We start from the raw sequence: 24,325 nt of genomic DNA, 5'->3' as shown, positions 1-24,325 counted from the left end.
TCCCCCAAAGGAGCAGAGCTACAACATGAACAACTATCCCACTCTGAGGGTAAGCTACCTGCTCAGGATTCTGACATTTAGCTTGTTGTAAACAAGTTGATTTACCCTGGAAATTCCTGTCTCTGGACTCTGAAGTGAAACTGAAAGGTTGGATGTATTTATTTGGCTTTCGCTATCAAAGCCACCATCCACAGTCACTTACTGCACCTTTAATTCATCATCTTCACTGTTTTGTAAGGAATATTTTGCTAACTTGTTGTTTTGTACAGATCCTTTGATGACCTCGTGTCAACCCACTGTGTGGATGTTTTTTTTACAGTGGGGATTTTTTGGTGATAAGAATGTTTCTTTACATTTGTGTCTAAATAAGTTCACTTGAAGAAATCTGTGAGCCCAAAAATTTAAACTGTAGTCCAACTATACAAGATTCAAAACAATGAAGTGGAACCCGCTTTAGATCTCATTGTGGTTGAGATGTTAACTAAAATATATGTGTTGTTCAAAGCTAAGACTCATGTTGATTCATTATGTGAACATCAAGTCAACATACTTATGATCAGTTAGTAACATAAATCCAGCTTTCCACTGACTTAGTCAGAGATTTCATTGATAATATATGAGTAATTATTCCATAAGATAAGAAAAAGTCTGTCAGAAACATTTATTTTACTCTGTTACATCTTTGTAATTATTATGTTATCAGCAAAGTTGTTAAATAAATCTTTTTTGGTATACAAAATAATATGAAACAAGAGTTTAATACTCTTTACATTTTCCTGTACAACTTTTCAATTATGTCAAACATTTTCAAAAGACTGACTTACTGATTGATGGACTTATCTAGGAATTGGAACATTTTCAAATCTTGTCAGATTTCAGCAGCAGAAAGGGTACTTTTTAATCCATTACAATCACCAGCAAGGGTTAAAAGTTACTAATAATTTTCTTAACTTAAACAAAAAGTAGTAAAACATAAACACAAGATCAAAAATATGTTTTTAAAATACTTCTGATCTTTTGGTAAAATAACATTTTGAAGTCAAAGCATTAGCTTGCCTATTTTTTTTTTTTTAACATTGTAACATTTGTTTTCTATACGACTAATATCTGTTGGTTTCATGTTGTCTACTCTCTCTCTCTCTCTCTCTCTCTCTCTCTCTCTCTCTCTCTCTCTCTCTCTCTCTCTCTCTCTCTCTCTCTCTCTCTCTCTCTCTCTCTCTCTGTCACCTGTATATATTTTGTTCTGCTCTCGTCTGTTGGTTTGACACGGCAGTGTGTGGCTTCCTCTCTAGGGCGTGGACATGTTTGGCTGGTGATGGTAAAAGCGTGCTCTGTGTGACAACGACAACAATTCAGATACACTTCTGACAGGCAGAACATCACACATCCATCCCCAACTTTGCAAATCAGTTTATCAAGCTTTAAGAGGAGCTGCAACCAAGAGGAAGACCTGTTGAAGAATTCACAGCGACATCGTTTCTGACATGCACTTTGATAAATGTGAGTTAATGAGCTTTTATTGAGTTATTTATGGCAGATGTAACTGATTTGTTTGTGTCTTATATTTTATACACTTCAGTGTTGAAGAGTTAAACAGTTATAATGAGTACTTGTACTGTAACTTATTATATTATTGGTTTGTCAAAAAAAACATTTTTGACAGCAGAGCTCTGTCGTTTCTGAAATTGATTTGTTTTTTGTTTTAATTTTATTTTAATATCTAAAAAAAGGCTAATTTAAATTTGGATTCACTTGATAAGCTCTCAGCGTCACACATGCACCTTAGAAATGCTAAATAGCTTTTGTTTTACTTCTACTTTTAATCATGACTTTTGATCCAACATCTGACTGAGAATCCTCTGTTAACTCCCTTCTTATTTTAATATTAGGTCTAGATTTCTAGACAAAAGGAAAGTGTGTAATGAAGATGAAACACCTCACTGTTTAAGTGTATAGTTGACTGATAACTCATGTAGTCTTTTTTTCGGTTTCAAACAAAGAAAACAAAATTCGGGTGAATCCAAAAGTTGGGAGTATTACGTGGGGAAACCCTTAACACCCCCGCCCCTGCTTTGCTTGTTTTCGTTTCCCCATTTTATTAAAGCAGCAAACTGTGTGATGTGATACCCCAGCTTTTTTTTTTTTTAGCTTCATGCTTTCTTTAACACAGGCCAAAGTTGTTACATGCTGTGTTTAGTGTGCTGGGTCGGTTAAACCACAAAAATGAGGAACTTTGCTCTGCAGTGTTCTGCTTTTCTTTGCAAAGACAGACTAAAAGAGAAAGGTCGTCGGAATCCCCGACCTCCTACGCATCATGAGTCAGTGTCCAGGGGTTTCCAAAAATCCTATTTGAATAGGGCAGAGTAGCCAGAGAGCAGTGCGGGGGCAGTCAGTTTTAACCCTTAAATTATAGGTTTGGAGGCAAAATGTCCTCATTGTGTTTGAAAATCCACATGAACCTTATTATCAGCTGGTATTAGGTAAATGTCATTGTGTAATTGAGTCAGCTGTGGATTGTCTGGTTACAAGTTGTAATATTACATCACATGTAAAAAGGTCAAAGGTGACATATGCTTGTAAAGATCAAATGAGACAGGACTATAGTAACACCTTTTGAACCTTGAAAATGAAACTTGGTGTCATTCAATTGTACTGAATGATGTCATTATTCTCATAAAGGGACATTCATTATGAGGTAACATGCGGCAGCACCATAACTTATTGTTTCAGTAGGAAATGAGAGTGGGTTTTTTTTCTTCGGTAAAGTAAACTCTCAGAAATTTAAGAGTTAAGTCCACAAACTCACTTCTCTCTCTTGTAGGCTGGATTTGCATATTTTCTCAGAAGTACACCCTTTTTGTGTTTACTCTGCTGAACATAGCTGTCTAGTCCTTGTATTTCCCAGAACAGCAGCTGGCATTCACAAGCTTAAAGAGAAAAAGATATCAACAAAAGAACATGTCACTCTTCGTCTCTGCCTCCAAGACATTTAGATGCAATAGAAAGCACAAGGCACCAACACGTGTTTTAGTGACGTGCTGTGACACACCAAAGGCAGGAAGATGTGGTTTCCCTTTCTGTTAGCGTAACGGAGCGAGACAGGAAGATGTCATAGAAAATCAGTAGTGGTAATCCCAATGGTACAGATTTTCTGATGAATTAGTCTGGTTTGCAAGGCCACACCGTCTGCGTTCCTAGTGGAAGAGCTTTTCTCATGATCTTATCTCTGCATGGTGGTTCCACACACCCGGTGGAAATATCACTTGATCTTTTACCCATCGAGAGAAGTTTTTGAGGAAACAAACCTGTGTTTCTCATCGTGTGTTCTGTTTCATGGAAATGTACTTTTACCAAAGAAGAGGGTACACTCATGGTTTCATGGATTTGAGAGTGATTTAGTCTGTTTAGGGAAGAGCATAACAAAGTCTACATAGAGAAAATAAGCTGGGGGTATCATTAAAGTGGTAAAGTTTTGATATGACCTCACTCCCTGACTAAGTACAGTCTGAAATTATTTAAAAACCATAATGTCAACATGCAACGTAGTTTACTATTAGTCGTTGTAATCTCACATAGGTTAGCTTACAATTTGCTGTTAGATAAATTGATAATTTACCGTCAAACCCCCATGGCCACTTTTAAAAAAGCAACAACCCAAAAACAAACAAAAAAACAATAACAACTCTATTTATTATCTTTTATGTTGACAGACATATGCAGACATCATTTGTTCACTAAACAATTGATCTGAACACAAAAAATATATAGCAGATGAAGAACAATGGCCCTCACTTTTCCTCATTTAAACTTCATCTCCAGTATCTTTCATTTGTATACATTATCAAACTATGCTAACATACATTCTCTTTTTGTCTTTTTTGTCTTTTCAGTGCCAAAGGAGAAGCCGTGTTGCACTCTGCCCACAGTCAAAAAGCTCTTGGAGCAGAAAAGAAGGCGTGAGACGTCCTCTGTGCTGCCATCCTGCTCTACAGCCAGCACGAGTCCTGCTCCTCAAACTTCTGCTACAGTAAGAGAGCACACACAGGAACAAGGCAGCTTACTAAATACTCTTTCAAGGAAATGTAATGGCTTATGATTGATCTTTTTTCACCTGCAGTTGCCTTCATCAGAGCCATTTCCCTGTACAGGTAAGAGTAAACAACACTTTAAAGATAGTGTAAGTGACTTTCTTCTCTGTTTGCAATCACTAATCCATGAAAAGACAACAAACAAACAAACATATGTCTGATCTTATGAATCTTCTCATTGCAAGATTAAGTGTAGCTAGAGCCCTGGTGTTTTCTGTATATATGAGCGCTATTGATGTCCAAAACACTATTCAAACACATCAATCTTCCAGAGTGTTGCTCGGGGCTATATGTTCCTTCCTTGACTTGAATAGCACAATAACTTATTTCTATGGCAGAAAGTCGACCCTTACACAGTCTCTACTTATGTTAGGAGACAGAAAAAGCATATGTGAGTCATTATGAATATTTTAACCTTCACTTGGACTAAATGTGCTTGTAGCTGAAGCCACTGAAAAGAGTAGGAAAGTGCTGACAGACAGACAGAATAAAACTTTGTTGGTTCTGGTCTTTCGTGGGATTTGATGGCATGAACAAAATGTAGAACATTTCCAGCTCCATCTTTTAGATTATTTGGTCTTAAGTGTAATACCTCCCAGTTAAATATGACTAACTTCTCATTCTAGGTGCATCAAGCAGCTACTCAGACATGGCAGTGAGTTTTGAGCCCTGGACTGGGGCGCCAGAGTCTTCAAGTTATTTCAGCAGCCTTCCAGGATCCAGCTTTTCTACAGCCTACAGCCACCCAGTGACAACTGAATACACACAGCAGCAGCAGCTCCATGAACTTGGAGAGACAATGCCTCAAACATATGTAAGAGAAAACCCATACACTCACTTTGCAGTTCCTTAGCGCAAAATCATGTGCGTAAGTGTTTGCTTTGAATGCAAAACTTGTGTCTTTTCAGACGGAGTTTCCGATGCTGGTCTCGGACACCGGGATGTCTTCTCCTTGGTCTTTTCAGGACCACAGTCAAACCACACAACTGAGTTTTGGTCCGTCGATTGATGCCAACAAGCTGGAGGAGGCTCGAAGACTGGTCAGAGGGATGGATGACAGTCGAGCCACCAGACAGGATGAAGACGGAGACACGTGAGTAGATCAGTTAATGGCATGTCGATGATGTGATGATATTCAAACAATGCCAATGATCTTTTAAGACTTGCTTGCACCCACACGATTGACATCACGTTAGCTACATTAAGAGTGCTCAATGTATTGCCTTCTATGACAGTTTCATTTTTAGTCATTACCTAAAACTGAGAGCTGAGAGCAGTTTGTTAATCGAAGAGGAAATCAAAAGTTGTCAATGAGTCAGCCACAAAAGCTTGATGATTAGAAACTTAGATCAGATCTAAGACTGCAAGGGAGTACTGTGAAACTGGTTGTGGGGATGACTGAGACTCTCTTGCCTCGTATTAAAGCTAATTTATCATGTGGCTCTTGTTCTGTCAGCATCCTGCACATCTACACAGCCAAGGGTCTCAGGGAGTGTGCCTTTGCTGCTGCAGAGAGGCTGAGAAATGTCGGCAGACTGGACGCGAAAGAACACAAGGGAAAGGTGAGAACAAAGAATTATATCAATCTTTGAAAAGTGTCCAAACAATGCTTTGGTAAAGGACTTTACAGTGCCAGGCATAAGTACAGTGGCTGGGAAGTGTAATGCAAATTTAGAAAGGATGAAACACTTTTACAAAGTTGGAGACAAATTTACATTTTGGAAAACATTTTTACATTTTATAAAGCAAAATAACATCAGCAATATATTATTATATACTTATATTCAATAATAATTACCTCCAGATTAAAGAAAAAAACCTCTAACTCATTTTCAGGTGCAACCAACTGCATTCATACTAGCTTGTGTTCTTCTATACTCTTCCTTTTGGATTAAATAACAGAAAGCAGATATAACACTAGTTTAATCTAGTTTAAATGGTGGAAAAATTACAAGGGGATGGATACGTATGCTAGGAACTGTTATTTCTCAAAATATATGTGTGCTTGTGCTTGTTAAGACTGCTTTACTGGTAGCGGTGACTGCAAACCAGCCAGAGATTGTGCAAGACCTGCTGACATTTGGAGCAGACATCAATGCCTGTGAAATGAAGGGACAGACTGCTCTTCATCTAGCTGCCCACTATGGCTTACCCGGCATTCTGCAGGTAAGGAGTACGGATTTAATCTGGGAAGACTCCCCCATTTGGCGAGCAAAGTTCGATATACAGACCAGACTCTGATGTTGATTCTTTTATTTTGAAGGTCATTCTGTCCAGCAGGCCAGATGTCAACCTGGAAGCCCACAATTTCGAAGGTACCTCAGTGTTTTACTTGTTATCTTTGCAGCAGTTATTTAGTATGTAGCAATCAAGCAAACATTCCACTAACAGATAGATTACATACGGTCAGCCATACATTCCAGTTTCAGGAGGTTTCAAGCACCAAAGTATTTACATCTCTTTATTCAAATGTAACAGTGTCCCCTTCTGTGTCTCAGGTATGACTCCTCTGCACTGTGCAGCCATCTCTCACAGCCTCACCATAAAGGCTCTGTCCAGCAGCACCATGACGGATGTTAGTCTGATAACCAAAGCTGCGGAGAAGCTCTCCTGTGTGCAGATGCTCCTCAACTCAGGGGCGTCCCTTCTCAGCAAGGTACTGTACACACTTGACATCTTGGTTAAGATTCAGGCTGTGATGATGAAAGTCTCTCAGAGGGTGATTAGATAAATGAGCATAGTATTATTCAGCCTGACACCAATCAGGTATCATAATTGAAGTGTAAGATGCTAAACCGTGACCTTTAAGGGGAAGGACCCAGGTTTAATCTGACCTTGGCGATGTCATGAGAGGCACAAATTCCCCGCCCAAGTCCCTCTTTGTTTTCTCTCTCTTGAGGTATCCCAGTCTGACTTGTAGTATCAGTCTTATTTTTCATCATTTTGTCACTTCCAGGAAATCAAGAGTAACAAGACGGTGCTTCATTTGGCTGTGAAAGAGGGGAACATTGATCTGGTGGGTTATCTGCTCAAGATTCCCCTGCAGAACATGAAAGACTTTGTCAACTTGAAAGTGAGCCCCACTCTGACATGACACTCAGAACTGAAATATGAATACATATGTGTTTTTTTGTTTATGCACAAATATGTACTCTACACACACCTGACTGTAAACAGCCTGAGTCATGCTGCATTTTTCTCCATAGGCTCATGGTCACACAGCTTTACACATGGCAGCCGGTCTCCATAGTAACCCCTACCAAGCGGAGATCCTGCGGCTGCTGCTGAGCCGAGGAGCTGATCCCAGCATCCGCAACCTGGAGAACGACCAGCCAGCTCACCTGCTGCAGAGCGGCCCCCAGGGAGAGCAGGTGAGCAGACACATCTGTGATCTGTACCCCTGCTGTTTTTAGTTCATGGTTCCTGTTCCTCTTAATTGATCTTTTATCTTTCTTTCTCTCTCTCAGCTCAAGCTCATGCTGAAGAAAAGAAATGCCTCCTCACGTAGACGAAACGTGTCCTTGCAGGACAGAGAATGACTTAAACCACTTGTAATCCCTATTTAAAGGGAAAGAGTCTTTAGGATGTTGCCTCAGTTGAGAAGCAGATTAATGTTATGTTATTTTGGGAGTCTCTGGCATAGAAAGTGTTCTCAAAGTAGTTGGTCTTATTATTCTCTCCATATAATTCACATTGGATTGGATGAATGATACTTTAGTCTTAAAATTCATGTAGTATCTATGATAGATAACCATTTATTTATTATCTTATTTAAACAGAGGTAAATAATTTCACTCCAAAAACAGTGAAAACCTCAATTTAATGTTCCTGCTGTTACTCATACATCAGGATGTTGTTTTTTTTACTTTAGATAATTAAATATGTTTTAGAGGCATTATAATGAATGTGTTTAATCTGATTAAAACTGACATTTAACTTTTTTGACCAACAGAAATGAACAGAGAAAGGTGTTAGAAAATAGTAGTAGTGGACGGTGATGTGAAAAGTGAAGTTTCATTCATTTTCCCAGCAGGCTACACTCCCAGTTGAACGTAGATTTCTGTGAAATCATTTGTATGACCTTAAGGACAATGTCCCCTGAAAGCCCCCTGACTCTCTCGTCAAAACTCCCATCACCATCAGTGATCATGTTGTTTCACTGAGTGACGCTTTTGATTTCAGTCAGCTTGCTGTGATCATTTATTATTTAACTTTCTGTCTGTATGCATCATACTTTTGTTTGTTACATCATGATAATTTTTTTCTTTGTGGAAAAAGAAACTTTATTGTATTAGATTATTGTGTATTTGAAACTGATTGTGACAGAGAATGTGCTTATAACAGAGACAGTGAATGAGTGGGTGTGGTGAATATCTGTCTGACTAACTGTACATTTTAAACATGACTCATGAGTAAAAGTGCAATAACATTTTGATGTTGACTTACATGGGTCTACAGAAATTGGCATATTGGGAAATTAAACATCTTACAAGAAAAGCTGTGTCTATAACAGCCTCACTGACAGAGTATTTATGATATGTACAACTATGACACAGAGCCTTAGTCACAGGTGAAATGAGGTTAGCATGTGAAGGTCATTTCAGTGATGAATAAGGAGTCATCTGTCTCTCACCTATGTGTCATTTCTTGATAGAAATAGTAAATTCCTGTAAAGCATAATGGAAAAAAAAATCAATGAATACAATTCTGAGCATAATATTGACGACTTGAAATAACACATTCATCGAATTACTGAGTTCACTGACAACAATGACATAAATGTTTGAGTAGATAAGACCTTTATTTGTAACTGTGATATCATTGTGCACATGTAATTTCTTATTTCACACAAGATAAACTGATAACAAAACACTGATTCATACATGTTTGTAATTTAAAAGCAGCTTCAAAATAAAATACATGAATTATAATGACTGTTTTTATCAAGATATTGCTGTTTCTTTTTGGCATGTAAGGTTCATTTCATATTCTTCATTATTTTTTCCCACTTAATCTCCTTTTGGATGGCCCAGCAAATGTACAACTACAATAAACAAGTGAAAAGACACCTTTCATTATGACTTGTTGTATACAGTTCTTCAAATTTCTTCTCATCTATTCATCTTGAATCATGCTTTAAGTGTATCCTTTCTTCACCAGGAATAAAATGTAAGGAAGACAGACAGGCTGTTTAATTATAAGTGCCTTATTAAATCTCATGGATGGAGTATTTTTTTATTTGCTCAGCTGTTGTATAAGACAAGCTCATACAATATGAGCACTTTGTACACAGAAGTTTTCTTCACTTGGAACCTCTTATGGAATAATTCAGTGGGAGACTCCATGAAACCAGGTTAGGATAAGTTTTTAATACCCTGTTTTTTAAAACATCTAGCCGGCAGAGGTTTGTTCGCCATCAGAGGGGTGATCATGGTGTGTTTTTTGCTGTCGTGGCTCCAGTGCCGACCTCCTCTTCCTCTTGTGTGTTCATTATTTTCTATACAGTTTGAGGAGGTACTGCAAAAACAGACAAGTCAGATACAATATCAAAGCATGTAAGAATGATGTTACACTGTTCACTCAAACACAGCGAACTCACCCTCTGTTTTTGGAATTGGGGTACCAGATGAGTTGGAACTGTAAACGGAAAAAAAAGTGAAATCAGTAACTTTGACACAACTTTAATTAGTGATTTTTGGAAATAAAGTTTAAAAACTGTGGCCACAACTTCAACTCAAAATTGACTTCTAACTCATTGTCTAAGTTACAGGATCCGAACTGAGTTGAAGCCACAGCGTTCTGAGGAAACCAAGGTACAACCACAGTCCAAAATGCAGCGTTTCATCCTGCTCAAACAGCAGCTCTGTCCCTTCTTCTCATCTTGCCATACAAGCTGCATGCGATCACCTAACAAAATTCACTTTCCACCCACAACCAACACATGGGGAGAGTGATGCAAATGTTCAAATTTCCTTTTCAATAACAAAGGTTGAGATAAAGACATTAAGGCACCACCCACATGTGATTTGTCACACAAGGGTTTTCTGTGTCAACTCTGTCATGTGTTGGAGGTGTGGTTTTTATTTTGCAGATCAGGGAGGGGAGATTCAGTGAGGAGGCATCCAGGGCAGGGAGAGGAAAAGCTGTGGGAAACTCAGGTTTAGTCAAGGAAAAATACTAATAAAGACTTTTTATGTTTGTTTGTTTTTTACACTGGTTGGGTGTCTCCCTTCAAGTCAAAGTCATACAACATGCACAGGCGTCATCATCCACTAAGCCTTGCACAACTCTTACTTGGATGAAGATTTTACACATTTTGTGAATTTTTTACCTGTTTGAGGAAGTTAGACATTAGTTACAAATGTAATAGTGCTCATTTATAAAGGTAATCAAGTCTCTGTATTACAGTGATTTAAAAGTCTAAACTTACTCAGTGCTATTAGAATGCCAGAGAATGCCATAATAACAGCGAGGATAACCCCTGTGGTCCGCAGTGTCTCATAGTCTACAAAAGCAAAAACGTTCTGGACTTCATTAAATGATCCCTGTTGAGATTATACTTGAAATTGTTTATATCTTTTCCAGAGCACAATGCACATAGATTGATTTGTTGATGTTGATTTATACTTAAGAAGATGAGGGGAGTCTTACCATAATCAAAGTCACTTCGGTCTGGAAACATTGTTTCTGCAAAGACAGAATCTGATCAGTTTAAGAGCACCGTGAAAAAGGTTTTACGCTGACTGCTACACAAAGAACAGCAATGCACTGTTTGTCCAGCCCAGCAGCATGGGCAGCAAGGTCTGCAGCGCTCCGATCTGCAGGCTTGGCTCATCAACTCCTCAGGAGTTTTTTTTTCTCTCCACAGAGGAGCTCTATGCAGCATCTTTGATGCTGCAGGAAAAAGTGGGTTACATGCCAGCAGAAGGATACAGGGGGTGTCACAGCAGCAGAGAAAAGTAGAGCTTGCATGATGAAATGAGTTTTAAAGGTCATATACAGTTTAAATCATCACTTCAATGAACAAGTTTGAATTCAAAGCTGTAAACAAGAATCTCTAAAACACTCTGAGTGTGTTTCAGGGTGTAGTCTGTGTCAGATTGGTAGGATAACTGGACGTCAATAATGCGGCTTGCATGTTGCTGAACCCTCACTCTCCAGTGGCTGAGCAAGCAGTTTGTATTTCTTTATCCACAGTTTCACTCTGTCACAAAGACCAGAGAGAAATGAGGAAAAGTGCATAACATCTTTAGTATTTGTATTTTGCCTTCCAAGAAGGAATTCAGAACTTCCTCTGCTACAGCACCGATCCACAACTAAACATGAGCTCTTGGAACTGTAGCAACAATGCAGCAGGCTGATTAACTACATAAAGATGACAAACTAAATCCTTCATCTTACCCATCATAATTCGGTTGTATTACACATATTACAACAAAAAAAAACCATATATTCTTATATTATATATTCAAGCTGCAACATCTACTTTTTAAATGAATAATTGACTCTTAAAGTCCTATAAAAGAAGGAATAAAAACATCCCACCTGTGGTTGCCATGGCTTCACTGTTGAGATGCAGAAGAGCTCCGTCTCCCAGAGATTTTGCGGGTTGTTGGGCTGCAGTTAAATGTTGGATAAAGCTGAACAGGGCAGCTGGCAGAACTGCTTCAGATGCTGTAAAGTCAGCAGGAACCCTCTGGTGGCCGCAGTGAAACACTGCAGTCACTATGGTGGGGCAGGGATCTGCAGAGATGTGGACTACAGGGGGTTGCTGCTCAGTAAGATTAGAATAAATGGACAAATCAGATCACCACAAGGTGTAAATGTGTCTTTTCAATAAAGACCTTATGGTATAGCCCAATATATGAGTGATTTAGGGGATAAAATGTAAAGATGTGTGATAAATGATTGCCAGAATATGCCTGTGCATTGCATCTTTAACTGAAATTAATGTTTTTTTCATCATATGGGAACTGGTGTGCTCAAAATGCAGCAGTCTCTGTCTTTTGTGCATTGCAGTCAACCTGTTCCTGCAGATCCAGAGAGAGAAAATAAGCCTGCATTTGCAGCTTTAACAATCACAGCTGCTTGACTCACTACGGTGGAAATTCTGCCAATGGACAGCAATGAATGCAGAGTAAAATTAAGTGCATTTCTTTAAGGACAGCCTTCTCCAAGATCTGCACAATGCAGCACATAAATCATTCACACCCTCAGAGCAGCTAGTTACTACTGCATGTGTAACTGGACTGTCTGCAGTGTCAGCACAAGCAGCAGTGCAGCAAAATAAAAGGGGCTGCTCACCGGTCTACCTCTAATGACACAGAGAGGGAGACTATAGGCTATACAGAACAATAGAAAGCTTTTATTTCTAAACATGTGATTTATTATTTGACATTACACTTAAAGTCACAAAAAATACAAATGAGAATCACACTATTCACGCCATATAAAGTTGGCACATCATCGCAAAAGTAAAAGGTGTAGATGATAAAAACATTATAAAAGACATAAGTAACATAATGAAATAGAAAGAAGCTTCATGTGTTTGTGGAAAGATTGTCTTCAGCTGTGAAGGTGTTTGCTGCCCCCTGGTGGCATCAGTCATTATTGCTGTAGAGAAGAGAAAAAAAAAGAGTGTTTTTCTTCTACTTCTTTTTTCACTGCTGAAAATGAATCCACTGATGCTGTTAAGAAGATACTTACTGGATCTCTTCTGATCTTTGCCTCTGGATGTTCTAGGCTGCAGAGAGAGATTTATTTTACCAAAACATGTTAAAAAGGCAGTTTAATTACTTAATAAGCAATGTATGTCTTAGATATTAAGACAGGAGAAGAATCTACTTACTCCTTGGTGCTCCCGATTCCGCATCAGGACCTCTGGATCTGAGGAAAATTAATAAATGAATCTGTTAACACTGCAATTTAAAGACATGTATTTCTTTAACAGATGAAACAGTAAATCTGATTTCATTACCTTGGCTTCTCACTCTTTGAACAGGTACATTTCCGGCCTGTTGAAGAGGAAAACACAAGAGAAACAAATTTAACATTTTTAAATGTGACTTTTCCACTGTACAAGAGATGGGAAATTGTATTAAGAGATTGCATACAGCTTTAACAGTCAGAATGTACACCCCAATCCCAACTCCAGTGTGAGAAGAGGAAGATGTTGCTCCACGCCTTGATAGGTACAAGAACACAGTCTTGAGCTTGTGCCAGTAAGCCCATCTGGTCTGCTAGTCTTGCGAGGCCTTATAAGCTTGCAGCTCATTGGCCCGAGCTCAAGACTTTATTCATGTGCCTAAATCAGAGCGAAATTCAGTTGTTTCCCCAAAATACATGAGCCAGTTTGTTGAAACCCTTCCAGTTTGCATCATTTGTCATATGCAAGTCTATAAGAAGATTTTAAACATTCAACCTCAGTTGTTATGTCATTAAGAACCACTTCAGTTTGCCTAAACACCACAGAAACACAGATGATGCAATGTAAACACTGCTCAAAACTTTAACACCTCCATCCAGTATATTCAATCACTTTTTTTCTTTTTAAATCTCTGGATAAAAAAACAAGGGACTACCACCACTGTAAAATCATTAAGAAATATAACTTAATGACCTTTGACAGTTTTCTTTGTTATGCAGATATGTGTCTGATGTATAAACTAAGTCATGATCAGGCCCCACCACCACCACTTAAACAATGTGTGTTACTCTGCAGGAACAATCTTAGGGAGACCAGGGCATCAGCAAGAGGAGACTGTTCAGCTAAACTTAGAAATACTGCATTTGGACAGTCTGCATTTTCAGTCAGAGCAGCAGGAAAATGGAACTCAATTCCGACTCATATAAGAGACTGTACAAGCCTCAGTGTTTTTAAAAGTAAACTGAAATTAAGGCTCAAGGAAAAACAATCATGTGATCATCTGAATGCATCAAACTACAGACAATGAAATGTAATTTTAAATGTGTTGTTATCAGTGATGGACAGTGTTGCGTAGCCTATGTATTTTTTAAATGCTAGTATGTTTTTTATCATTTTCTATTGTACATTTGTTTACATCCTTCTGCCCAGGGACCACAGATGAAAATTAGCTTATAGCTAACTCTGGCTTGACAGTTGTTGTTTTGCATGACCCCTGTCAAATAAACTAATAAAAGAATAAAAAAATAAATAAAACCATGAGAGTATCTGTATAAAAAACACATCTGACCCACTGAGTTATAGTTCAGAGGTGTTTCAAGGCTGCATTGCAAACCTTTGCAAACAAGTCGATCTAAAATATAGTTGTTATCATATCAATCTCCCGTAAACATCGCCCACTTGGCCCAGATACAGCTTTTCAGACATTTAGTTTAAGCAACAGAGTCATAAAGTTAAATGTTGTTATAGTATATTCACTGATGATGAAGATGCCATGGCCAACACGGCTGGGAAACCCTAAACCAGCCTAGTGACCTACATACTGTCAGGACTAAGAATAAAGCTGGGAGCATCTTGAGGAGGAGCTCATTTTGACAGCTAACGCTCATCCTTTATGCACTCTTTGACCCTGGATGGCCCCAGAAGCTGACTCTGCAACCAGTTACACATTTTTTCCCTTTTATGTTAATGCAATATTTTAAATCGCTTACTTACAGGATGTTTGCTTTAATGCTCTGCATCTAAACTTCTTTTCAGGGTAGCATTTGCTGTTTCAAAAGTAACGAGTAATTTAATCTAACACACTAAAAACTTGAGTTCAAAAGCTACACTCGATCAGTTGTTATTGTTTAAAAATGGAAAATTTAAACATTAGACATTTTTTAAACCATATTGAGTTGAAACACGAGCTCAGAATGTAATACAAAGACAAATGTCATGATTCTCTTGTAAACTAAAAATGCTTTCAAACTGAGACAAAAGTTGAATCATGTTGGTTTCAGCTGTTGTCTGGTAGAAATCTATGTTTAATGATTTTCCTATCACCTCAGTGATGGCAGCTGGCTTTAATTCTCTTCAGCAGTGGTGATGTGACATATTTACAGTTGGGTGACAGACGATGCCTTTCACACCTAGTTTATACATGTTTAATTTAGATTTACTGGCTGTTGTTTTATTATATAATCTGCTCCCTTTTCATACATATTTCTTCAGAGAGTGCAGCAAACAAACCACACTGATCTTAAGTAACAGAAGCAGGAAGTTTGGCTGAGTGTGTGGGTTCATATGAATTATTTATGGTTTGGTTTTGGTTTCAGGGCTACTGCTGGCACTGACAGCATGAACTGGCAGGTGGGAGGAGGAACCTTGGAAGGACGCTGAGTGAGGAAAGGGATAAGGTATAAAGGGCAAATTGCTGTGACACAGGGATCACAGGAGGGTTGTGTTGCTGAGATTGTGCAAGAAACACTAGTGCCTCCTTTCCAGATGTCTGAAAGAGGAGAGAGAGACAGAGGCCTGCTTGTTTTGCAGTGTCGTGCAAGTTAAGAAGAGTGTGAAGTCAACTCACATACACAGTGGTGACAATGACGCTGAGCATTACACATCTGCTGTATGTGTTTCTCTGTGTGTGAGAGCTTGAGGGGTCAAACACTTACTGACAATGAGGGCAATACCCATCAGGAAGAGAACCACTGCAAAAACCAGACCTCCAATCCTCAGAGATTCATAATCTGGAATGAATGAGAAACTTCAGAATGCTTGCAGTAGTAAAAGGTAACATAGGAACATTTTAAGACAGGATTAGCAGGATTTTAATCCAATTGGAGGGCTTCTGTGAGGCCAGATTTTGATCCAAGAGCAGCATTGCAGAGATATTCAGCAGCCCACAATGGACATGTTGGGACACCAAAAATACCAGTGAGCTGCAGTCACCAGAACTGTGAACACCAGGGTCAACGTCAACTCTGCAGCTTACTGGAGACTTAAGAGTAACTTATGCAAAGACTGACAACAGCATGATTAAGTTCAATTTTTGGGAAAAATCCAGAGTGTTTAAATGTTTTCATCAGTTCTTCTTTTTGAGACCCAAAAACTTTACAGGGTGTTGTTTACTTACATTTTTTGTAAGAGTAATTTTTCCCTCTTGAGTTATAATTAGATTCACTTTTCAAGGCCAGAGTAGATGAAAGTACCCAGAATTTCCCCCCAAAAGATCAAACAGAGGAAAGGGTCAAAGAAAATAAACAGAACTTTGTGCAGTAGGAATAACATTTTCTCTCTAATTCCTGTTTTTATCTTGGGAACCCTGAGAAGCTTGACCCCCGGATTAGAACCACTGCTTTGTAGCCTTCAAACAGGGTGCCGACAGTGGCTGGAATGTCAAAAAGTGCCTCCTACACAAGAACTCTATGTATGTTGTCTCATCATAACAAATCAGTGCAGATTCTGAGTCAGTCTCTGCACTTTGCTTCCTGAAACAGACTAAAATTCAAGCCTACTGTGGACAGGATTAGAAGTATTTGCAGTGGGACTGCCCCTGAAGCTTGGCCTTGAGGTGAACGTTTTCCATCACTCTTGGAAAAACAAGTGGAAAATGCAAAAACTCATCTTGACTTCCCAGATGTTTCCTGCACACAGAGTTGGTCATTAAAAGGACACGTTTATCTGCTCAGCACTCACCGTACTCAAACGCGCTGTCATAGTCTGTCAGGAGAGAACAGAGAGAGGAAACAAATGAGAAGCAGATTTAGCCGTTGACACACTTCACAGAGCACTCATGATGTGACAGCTATTCTGCAGTTTTAGGGTCTTGGTCATTCATCTAGCCATTAGCCACTTTAGTGCCAGTACTAATTTATACGCTGGCTGAGACGAGTGTGCAGCTTATCTTAATTTGACTTTTCTGAGCTTCTGTATGCATAATACCCACCTTTGTCTTCATTTGCAGATGAAGCTGTGAACAAAAGAAAGAAAATCACAAGTCATTAAAACACATTCATATGGAAGTGTGGCAGAAAATGGTCAAATCTATGGTGGTGGACATGAGTCAGTCATCAAAGAGGACAGAAAGCTAATCTTCACACTCTAACTTGTGTTATTTAAGAGTGTGTGTACAACAGCAATCACATAGAAGGTTCTAAATGCAGCACTCTGCAGAAATCCCCTCAAAAAGATTCACATTTGATATGTATATGTTAAAAAAAGAGCACACATTAAAGCTCCTGTAAGAAAGTTCAACGTTTATTTCAACAGTGAAGTGCTTCATGCAAATCTTTACCATGAAAAAAAGGTGTTTTAGCAGCACGCAGTTAATCACCTCCTCTGTCACCTACCCCATAGCCTTGGTTTTAGCTGTATAAACAGCTATGTAACAATCATCCTTATCTTACTCTTGCTTGCTCTTTTAGGTCATATAGGTGTATCAGGATTAATTTCAGTCTGTTTTATAACCATCTGAAAACTCCCCACAGGAGCTTTAAATGCTCACTTTCTCCACTAACCTCTGAAAGTGTCAAACAAAAATCAATGCAGTTCCCTAGTGCACCAGAACTCAAAAAGATTCTTCTCTTCATTGTTTTGTTTGCATACTTTGCAAGTATTTTATTTCCCTGATCTGTGTTTTTCTGCATGCTCTCAGGGATCTAGGAAAGCAAAGAGCAGCCTGCTCTTTCACATCTCTTCTCCCATGTGGAAAAACATGTTGGCTGTGCTCAAATTCTGTCTTTCAAATGTTACTAGAAAGCACACTGCATTCGGTATGTAGCCAAAACACAATTCTTGGCATCTGCTTAGTGATCGAGAAAACAACCGGAATAATTAAGGAGATGACTTCACTTGGAATGATAATAAAGACAAAAACGCTTTGTTTATTTGAGCAGCAGTGTTAGGAGTGAGAACAATGTGACCTTGGAGAGGCACATGGGGGTCAGATAAATACTTCTCTGCTTGTGCTCAGCAACATTTTGCATCATTAATGTGTTATTTTTTACAACTCTCATTAAAATATTCAAGACTGTGAGCAGCTTTTTAAATGTCAGGCAGTCGTGCTTATCTCTCAACTTTGACGACTGATATTGGAAGCATCAAAATGATAATCTGTTTATCTTGTAGAAAGTTTGTTTTTCAAACTCATTCCAACAGCTCATCAAGTTTAGTCATAAAAGTAAAAGAAAACATGTTCATGAGATGCGTGTGTCTATCAAATCTGACAAACAGGAATGATACAGTATGATGTACTGAGTAATTCTTGACACACTCCAAATCTCTGTTTAGTGGAAAGGCAGGTTAGAGAGCTACATTTAACTCTGCCCTCATTATCAGGCAGCACATAGTAATGTTATTCTCTTCCTCGAAAAAGCCACAAAAAACATTTTACCATATTGTTACTAACAAGCTTTTAACATAAGGTCTGACGCTAACAGACCTCAGTGTCAGAGAAGGTGAAAAGGCTCTGAGTGGAGGCAAAGCTGCTTAACATCAAGCTACTGACAGCATGCAGGGCGCACAGAAAAGCAAACCAAAGCCCAGGACCTGCATTCACAATGGAAACAACTTGGCAGGAGTCGGAATAAATGATTAGTCAAACTGCTGTATAGTGGAAACATTTACACTGTTCTGACATGGCCTTTGTGGAAGTATCACACTGAGGTACAGTTATTAAAAACAGAAAATATTACATACACATGACACTGAAGAATGTTTCTCTGCTCTCCAAACAAAAAACAGAGCCACTCACATCAAACAAAGATTTAAAGATATCAAACATCCATGCTATGACCACTCTAATGCAGCAAACTTACCCATCACTTCCCTACCAAACGCTGATCCTGTTATACAGACATAACAGCATGGTTTAGCATGGAGGAACCTGTGAAACACACACTACAGAAAGCAGCAAGGCTGATTTCTAAGAGGGAACAGAAAAGATGCTGTTTATGCTCACCCAATGCAGGAGCCAGCCAGGAGCTGAATGCCACTAACACCAGGACATCCATTGTACCTGAGGATAAGAAAGGCATAGCTGAAAGCACTTTTTAAAATAAACAGGAGTAATAAATGTCTTTGTCTGATCCCTGAAAGGAAACATGCTCACATTTTGGAGTTTGGAGAGGGTAGTGTGCTACTATGACAAGACATTAAAGCTTTTTTGTGAGTTATAGATAAAGTTTGTGGCTTCCTGCCTCCCTTCAGTCTAAAATAACCCTGCAACTCAAACCGCCTCTCCAACAAAGAGGGGTCTGTATTCAAAGTCCAAAAACCACCTGTTCAACTAAGTTTAGGTTACTTCTTGTTGTTTTTCAGGGCAGTAAGGGGTCTGAAATGAAACTAATGTTTCATTTAACATTTTTGTTTGTATTTATTATTATGCTTTTGTGGGATAGGGGTAATCTGGAAAGAGGAGTTTATGAAAAAAACATTGCAAATAAATGTAGCCAAACTACAGCTGCAACTGGCAATGACAGCCATTTCTGATAAACAAACAAAAGACCAGAAAAAAACTTAAGTAAACTTTAGAATGGTTCCTACAGAGGCACAAAAGGACGTAAATTTGATCAGATGGCCAGGATGAAAAGGCCTTCAGTGGAAAGGCTCTTTAATCCAAGGTAGTCACACAAAGCGCCATCCTGGCCAGACGCTCCATCACAGGGTCGCCATGTTATCAGAATATGTGTCTTAATAGTTTGGCCTTCTTTCTCTGGGTAAGGAAAGAGGGTCTATTTCAGGCTCTGCACATCAGTTAATGGGACTTGGCAGTTGATGGGGTGCAAGGTGAGGTTGGTGTTGAGTTGCATGTGATATTTGGTCAGTGGGCTTAGACTCATTTTTTGGCTGGGTCATGTAGTTTGAAACCTCCTGGGTTGTTTTTTCTGTCTATATATTATCTGGGACATTCTTTGAGATTCTGTTACACTCGACGTGTTTACAGGCTCAGGATCAACTACCAGACGGCCACTCGTGACTGGAGTAAAGAGTTGCAGAAGGGGCTCAATTATAGGTCACTGCTGAAGAGTGTAGTGAAAGCAGTTAAGTGAGTTTTTCAGCAAAGTAAAACAAATATAATCCCTGGACACAGTGACAAAAATAAAAAAACAGGTACAAACTTGTAGAAAATCTCAACAGTGGAATAAAATGTTTCAGATTGCAGCGATCAAAGCCAAGACTCCCTCCCGGGCTCAAAGCACTGCTGGGGATTCATGCATGACTAAAGTGGGGGTGTGAACATGGAGCTAAGAGAAAGGAACACTTCAACCCCAGGAGCAGGATTAACAACAAAGGCCTGCCAATCAGGTTTAATCAAACGAATACACGGAAAGTTATTCTTACAAGAACCAAACCAATAATCTTGTTTGTTGGCCGTCTGAGTCATGAAGTGGAACATAATGTGGAGAGAGGAAAGAGCCCATAAAGCAACACTCGAAGAAATTAATTAGCATGGATTACAAAAAAAGTGGGATTAACAGGGGTAGTTCCTAATTAAAAATGGGATTGCTTACATTTACCCTCATAAGCAAACCCAAATGACACTCATATCAAGAATATGGTGAAATAGACCAACCTCATATAATTTAGCAGCTTGGTTTCCAACAAAACATTTTCATGTTAAATTAAATAGTCTTCTTCATAAGCTTGTTCCAAAGACAGGTTGTTCCGAAAACATTAAATTTACACAAATACTGAGAAAAGAAAGAAAGTTATTAATTTTTCGTTATACCCAAACCATTGAGAAAGTACTGTTATTCGAAATTAACGTTGACGATCTCGCTAATTATCGCGATACACATGAGGGTCTATTCAAGTGTTGTGGGTTGCAGTCAGTGCGTTTAAAGTGCCGCTCTGAGTGACAAAAGGTGACAGGACCTTATACAGTCTATGGACCAGGACACTGTTTATAACTTCTCAAATGGCGTGGCATGACCTCCAGACAGATACAACAGTGCCAACAAAAAACCCTTTCACTCATTCAACATTACATGGAGCAAAAAACGTGCGCATTGAAATTTAACAGTGGCTGCATGTTCTTTAAAGGCTAGAGGTTGGAAGTCTTGTTCGGGATACCCTCTCCGGTTAATGAACAAGGGGCACGAGGGGTAAACTTCTGCAAGACAAAAACATGTGGACACGTGTGGCATCTTTTTCTGCAAGTTGTAGAGTTTGAACTCACTTTTTTTGCAACTATGGCATGGACGATGTATTCCAGATAATGCATTCATTTCAGAGGAGCGTCAATTAGAAATCTTTAAAGAACTTACCGCGTATTAGCCCTCTATAAACTTTGTGAAGTGAGACTTGATCACCGCCCAGTGAGCCCGAAGTTTGCCAAAAGTTTTCAGAAGTTATTCAAAGAAAGAAAGGCAATATGACATGCGAAGATGTTATCATGCAAGAATCAAATAAGAAAACCCCCCTATGAAGCTCACTGAATAGTCGGCTTTACTAGTAAGTGAAGCTGCCCCCTTTGGTTTTGTCTGAGGAATGGTGCAGGGGAGAGAGGGGGGCGGGGTGCAAGTTGAAGGCTCAGCCTCTGAAGTTACCTCCTTATGGTGACCCTAAGCTGCCCTGCTCTGTGGTAAACAACACAAGCAGAGCTACACTTCATGATCAGAGAGATTATTCCCACCAAAATATCATTTCATTATTAGCTGTAGATCATGTTCATTTCTTCCCACTCAGCCAAATATAAGAGACAGAGCAGCAGCATCAACAAGTGAGCATGTTGTGCTGTGGTGTAATTCACTGGCTCTGGAGAGTGGCTCAGTGCAATGAAGTAAAAAGCGTAAACACTACTGTACTTTCATGGCCACTGCAGTCTGTCACTCAGTAATAGTTTTCTGTCAGCTATATGAAAACGGTCTCACCAAGGTCTTTCCCACACCAAGCTGCAACATAACACGTTCCTGTAGTAGCAAACACATGGGTGGAGTTAAGATGGGAAGACAACAGGTCTCATCTCAATCAGATTCAGACTAAACTTTTTAGGGTGCCCTATGCTGTACTGGGGTTCATTACCACAATACTTTTCCACTGCTACAACAAGGCCCTTTAATGCAGATAAAATGCAGTTCACACATGTTTTTTCTGAGAACAGCTGTGCTAAATGCATGCGACGATACACACATTAGGCAGCCTGTTTTAGACTCATTTGATTTATGAAAGAAAGGCTTGGCAGGTTTTGTACAGTGGATTACTTTAGAACATAAAAAACTATCACATAGTATTGTGAAATGGCACTAATTGCACAGAACCGTAATGAAACACAGTTAATTACAACAGGGCAGTACAGAATGATAGTCACTTGAGGTTGTGGTCTGTGGAATAAATAAGCTTCATTTCCCTCCTCCACTAGATGGAGGTGTGGTTCAAGAATGAAGCTAGATTTTCTGCAGCTCCTGCATGAACAAAGGAAGACCAGACTGCAGGTAAACAAACCTAAACCATTTCCTGAATCGAGAAGAAGTAAAGTATGATAAGGTAGACTGGCTGTAAACATCATCCCCAACCAGAGAACCTCACACTCTCCTCCTTATCCTGTTTAATGGGGGTAAAAAGCAGGGATGTATGCCACATTGCACAGATGTTTCGCTCAGGAGGAAACATCTTGTTCATGATTTTAGCAGTGATTCCAGTTTTTACCTGCATACAAGATGCTTTTATCACAGCAGACCGCTGAAACAGAAAAGAAAACTCACAGTCAAAGGGCACTGGAGCAAAGTAAAGTCAGGTTCTCTCAAGCAAGCAACACTGGTGAAAATTGTGTTTGAAAGGCATATGCAAACACTGAGGAGCAGCTCTGACTCTTTGGGGTATTTTCTTCTCAAGTCTTGTGGTGAGAAAATGCTCTCAGAAAGACAACTATTGAATGAATAGAGAGAAGGGGCATGCACTAAACTCAATTCTCTTGGGGATTGACTTAAGGCTAGAACACAGAACTAAAGATGAGGGCTCAAATTAATATGGCACCCAGATGAGTCTTAAGTGTCCTTGGATGACAAGCAGTGATTGGATTGCAAGCTTGGTAGCTTTTGATGGCCATGCCTGTCAGCCTCACCTGCTTTTTAATCAGTAATTACCATAGGGGATTCTCTGGCATTTCTTAATTAAATTGGACCAAATGCAATTAAAAACCACACTCTCATTCCTTTAAAAGGGCTCTGTGGAGTCCTTGTTTAGTTCTTGCTGTTAAGAGAATAAGCGGTTGAATGGTCATAACACCGTCCCATCTCTTGCTAAACTGTACTTGATTATTTTGGTGGTCAAATTAAGTTTGCAGTTTGCATAATAAAGGGCAAGATAGAGTTCAAGATTGACGCTTCCACTCTTACTAGAACTGAGGGTTAAAAGCATTAACAAGCAGGCAAACATGTTAAGTTCTTAAAACTATTTGGGAGTTTGGGAACAATGTAATGACAGCATGTGGTAAACTAGAGGGCTATTATTATCATAGCTCTGAATGTTGTAATTTATTTCTGCCCATTAAATCTCAACAGAGGAAATGTTAGATTACACCTCTAAAATACTCACTGTCTAAGAGTCCCCAGTGCTCCAGGAACCACCCACCACAGACATATCACTGGTCCTTTCCCAATCTGTAGTCCTTATATCATAGTTGGAGTTGTTCTCATTGTTGCCACAATCATTGAGCACTTTTCTGGGAGGCTGCTATCAAAAATGGTGGTGATCTCCTTTGAAATTGGGAGGGTGACCTTCCTGGGTGACATGAAAATATAGAAAAATAAGATCTGTGAAGATACAAAAGGACACTTAAGTGGTAAAACACACAGCTATATTTCAAAAACACTTAACATATTGTTCCTTTTAATGTGCCAATTGTCCAAGTACTAATTGTAGCATACTGTGTGTGGAAGAAACAAAATAAAATCACAGCACAGTTTTACAATCAGATGTCTGCCAATGTGTACAAAACCATGGTTGTTCAAGTCAGCAAACTGGATGCTATCAAAAACACTTTGGCATCCTTCAAAACTCCTTTCAGAACAAGTAAATTGGTAAACAGAGCCAGCACAAGCCCCAGCTACAAAGACCTGCACAGTGACTGTGTGAAGCACCTATAAGGAGGAAAAAAATCTCACAATATTTTATTTGCGCTTGGAAAAATAACAAAAAGATGGACCATTTTCAGCTAAAATACTGCTGAACCTAAATCAGAAGGGGCTGCTCTACCATAGCTGGGTTTTCAGTAATGTGCTCTTGGACACTGTTATACTATATCTCTGTTGTCACCATTAGCTTGCATATCAAACATGCATTGAGAGGCATTATCCTTGGTCAATTTTATCTTGCCAAGCTTTGAAAG

General features: G+C 39.1%; 2 protein-coding genes and 1 long non-coding RNA gene across 3 annotated transcripts; 1 reads left to right on the top strand and 2 right to left on the bottom strand.

Moving 5' to 3' along the window:
- Positions 1 to 1,361: 1,361 nt before the first annotated feature.
- LOC117822639 (NF-kappa-B inhibitor delta) lies at positions 1,362 to 9,151 on the top strand. Its single transcript, XM_034697487.1, has 12 exons — positions 1,362 to 1,500; positions 3,891 to 4,027; positions 4,118 to 4,148; positions 4,715 to 4,902; positions 4,997 to 5,181; positions 5,545 to 5,650; positions 6,108 to 6,254; positions 6,352 to 6,403; positions 6,587 to 6,744; positions 7,045 to 7,161; positions 7,295 to 7,459; positions 7,556 to 9,151. The coding sequence occupies exons 1-12, from the start codon at positions 1,485 to 1,487 to the stop codon at positions 7,625 to 7,627; spliced, it is 1,374 nt and encodes a 457-aa protein (XP_034553378.1). The 5' UTR covers positions 1,362 to 1,484; the 3' UTR covers positions 7,628 to 9,151.
- Positions 8,894 to 11,713, bottom strand: LOC117822645. Its single transcript, XR_004633231.1, has 4 exons — positions 11,634 to 11,713; positions 10,740 to 10,775; positions 9,688 to 9,725; positions 8,894 to 9,605 (listed from the first exon to the last, which is right to left on the bottom strand). It is a non-coding gene; the product is annotated as an uncharacterized LOC117822645 (long non-coding RNA).
- A 743-nt stretch (positions 11,714 to 12,456) lies between these two features.
- LOC117822336 (FXYD domain-containing ion transport regulator 6-like) lies at positions 12,457 to 21,494 on the bottom strand. Its single transcript, XM_034697013.1, has 9 exons — positions 21,264 to 21,494; positions 18,956 to 19,012; positions 16,943 to 16,966; positions 16,693 to 16,716; positions 15,669 to 15,743; positions 13,066 to 13,102; positions 12,937 to 12,974; positions 12,795 to 12,831; positions 12,457 to 12,701 (listed from the first exon to the last, which is right to left on the bottom strand). The coding sequence occupies exons 2-8, from the start codon at positions 19,005 to 19,007 to the stop codon at positions 12,827 to 12,829; spliced, it is 255 nt and encodes an 84-aa protein (XP_034552904.1). The 5' UTR covers positions 19,008 to 19,012; positions 21,264 to 21,494; the 3' UTR covers positions 12,457 to 12,701; positions 12,795 to 12,826.
- Positions 21,495 to 24,325: the final 2,831 nt, after the last annotated feature.

This window comes from Notolabrus celidotus, chromosome 12 (assembly GCF_009762535.1).
Source record: "Notolabrus celidotus isolate fNotCel1 chromosome 12, fNotCel1.pri, whole genome shotgun sequence".
Taxonomy (NCBI): domain Eukaryota; kingdom Metazoa; phylum Chordata; class Actinopteri; order Labriformes; family Labridae; genus Notolabrus; species Notolabrus celidotus.
The sequence above is the reverse complement of the archived record's forward strand: the minus strand, read 5'-3'. Positions and strand labels throughout refer to the sequence as shown.

Bases quoted from the DNA above. Each gene is read 5' to 3' on its own strand.
- LOC117822639 (XM_034697487.1), top strand. The intron at 5,651-6,107 runs GTGAGAACAAAG...GTGCTTGTTAAG, and splicing joins CGAAAGAACACAAGGGAAAG to ACTGCTTTACTGGTAGCGGT. The intron at 6,255-6,351 runs GTAAGGAGTACG...TTTATTTTGAAG, and splicing joins GCTTACCCGGCATTCTGCAG to GTCATTCTGTCCAGCAGGCC.
- LOC117822336 (XM_034697013.1), bottom strand. From the start codon at position 19,007: ATGGATGTCCTGGTGTTAGTGGCATTCAGCTCCTGGCTGGCTCCTGCA. The intron at 16,967-18,955 runs GTGAGCATAAAC...TTTTGTTCACAG, and splicing joins CTGGCTGGCTCCTGCATTGG to CTTCATCTGCAAATGAAGAC. The intron at 12,975-13,065 runs GTAATGAAATCA...AATTTTCCTCAG, and splicing joins TCAAAGAGTGAGAAGCCAAG to ATCCAGAGGTCCTGATGCGG.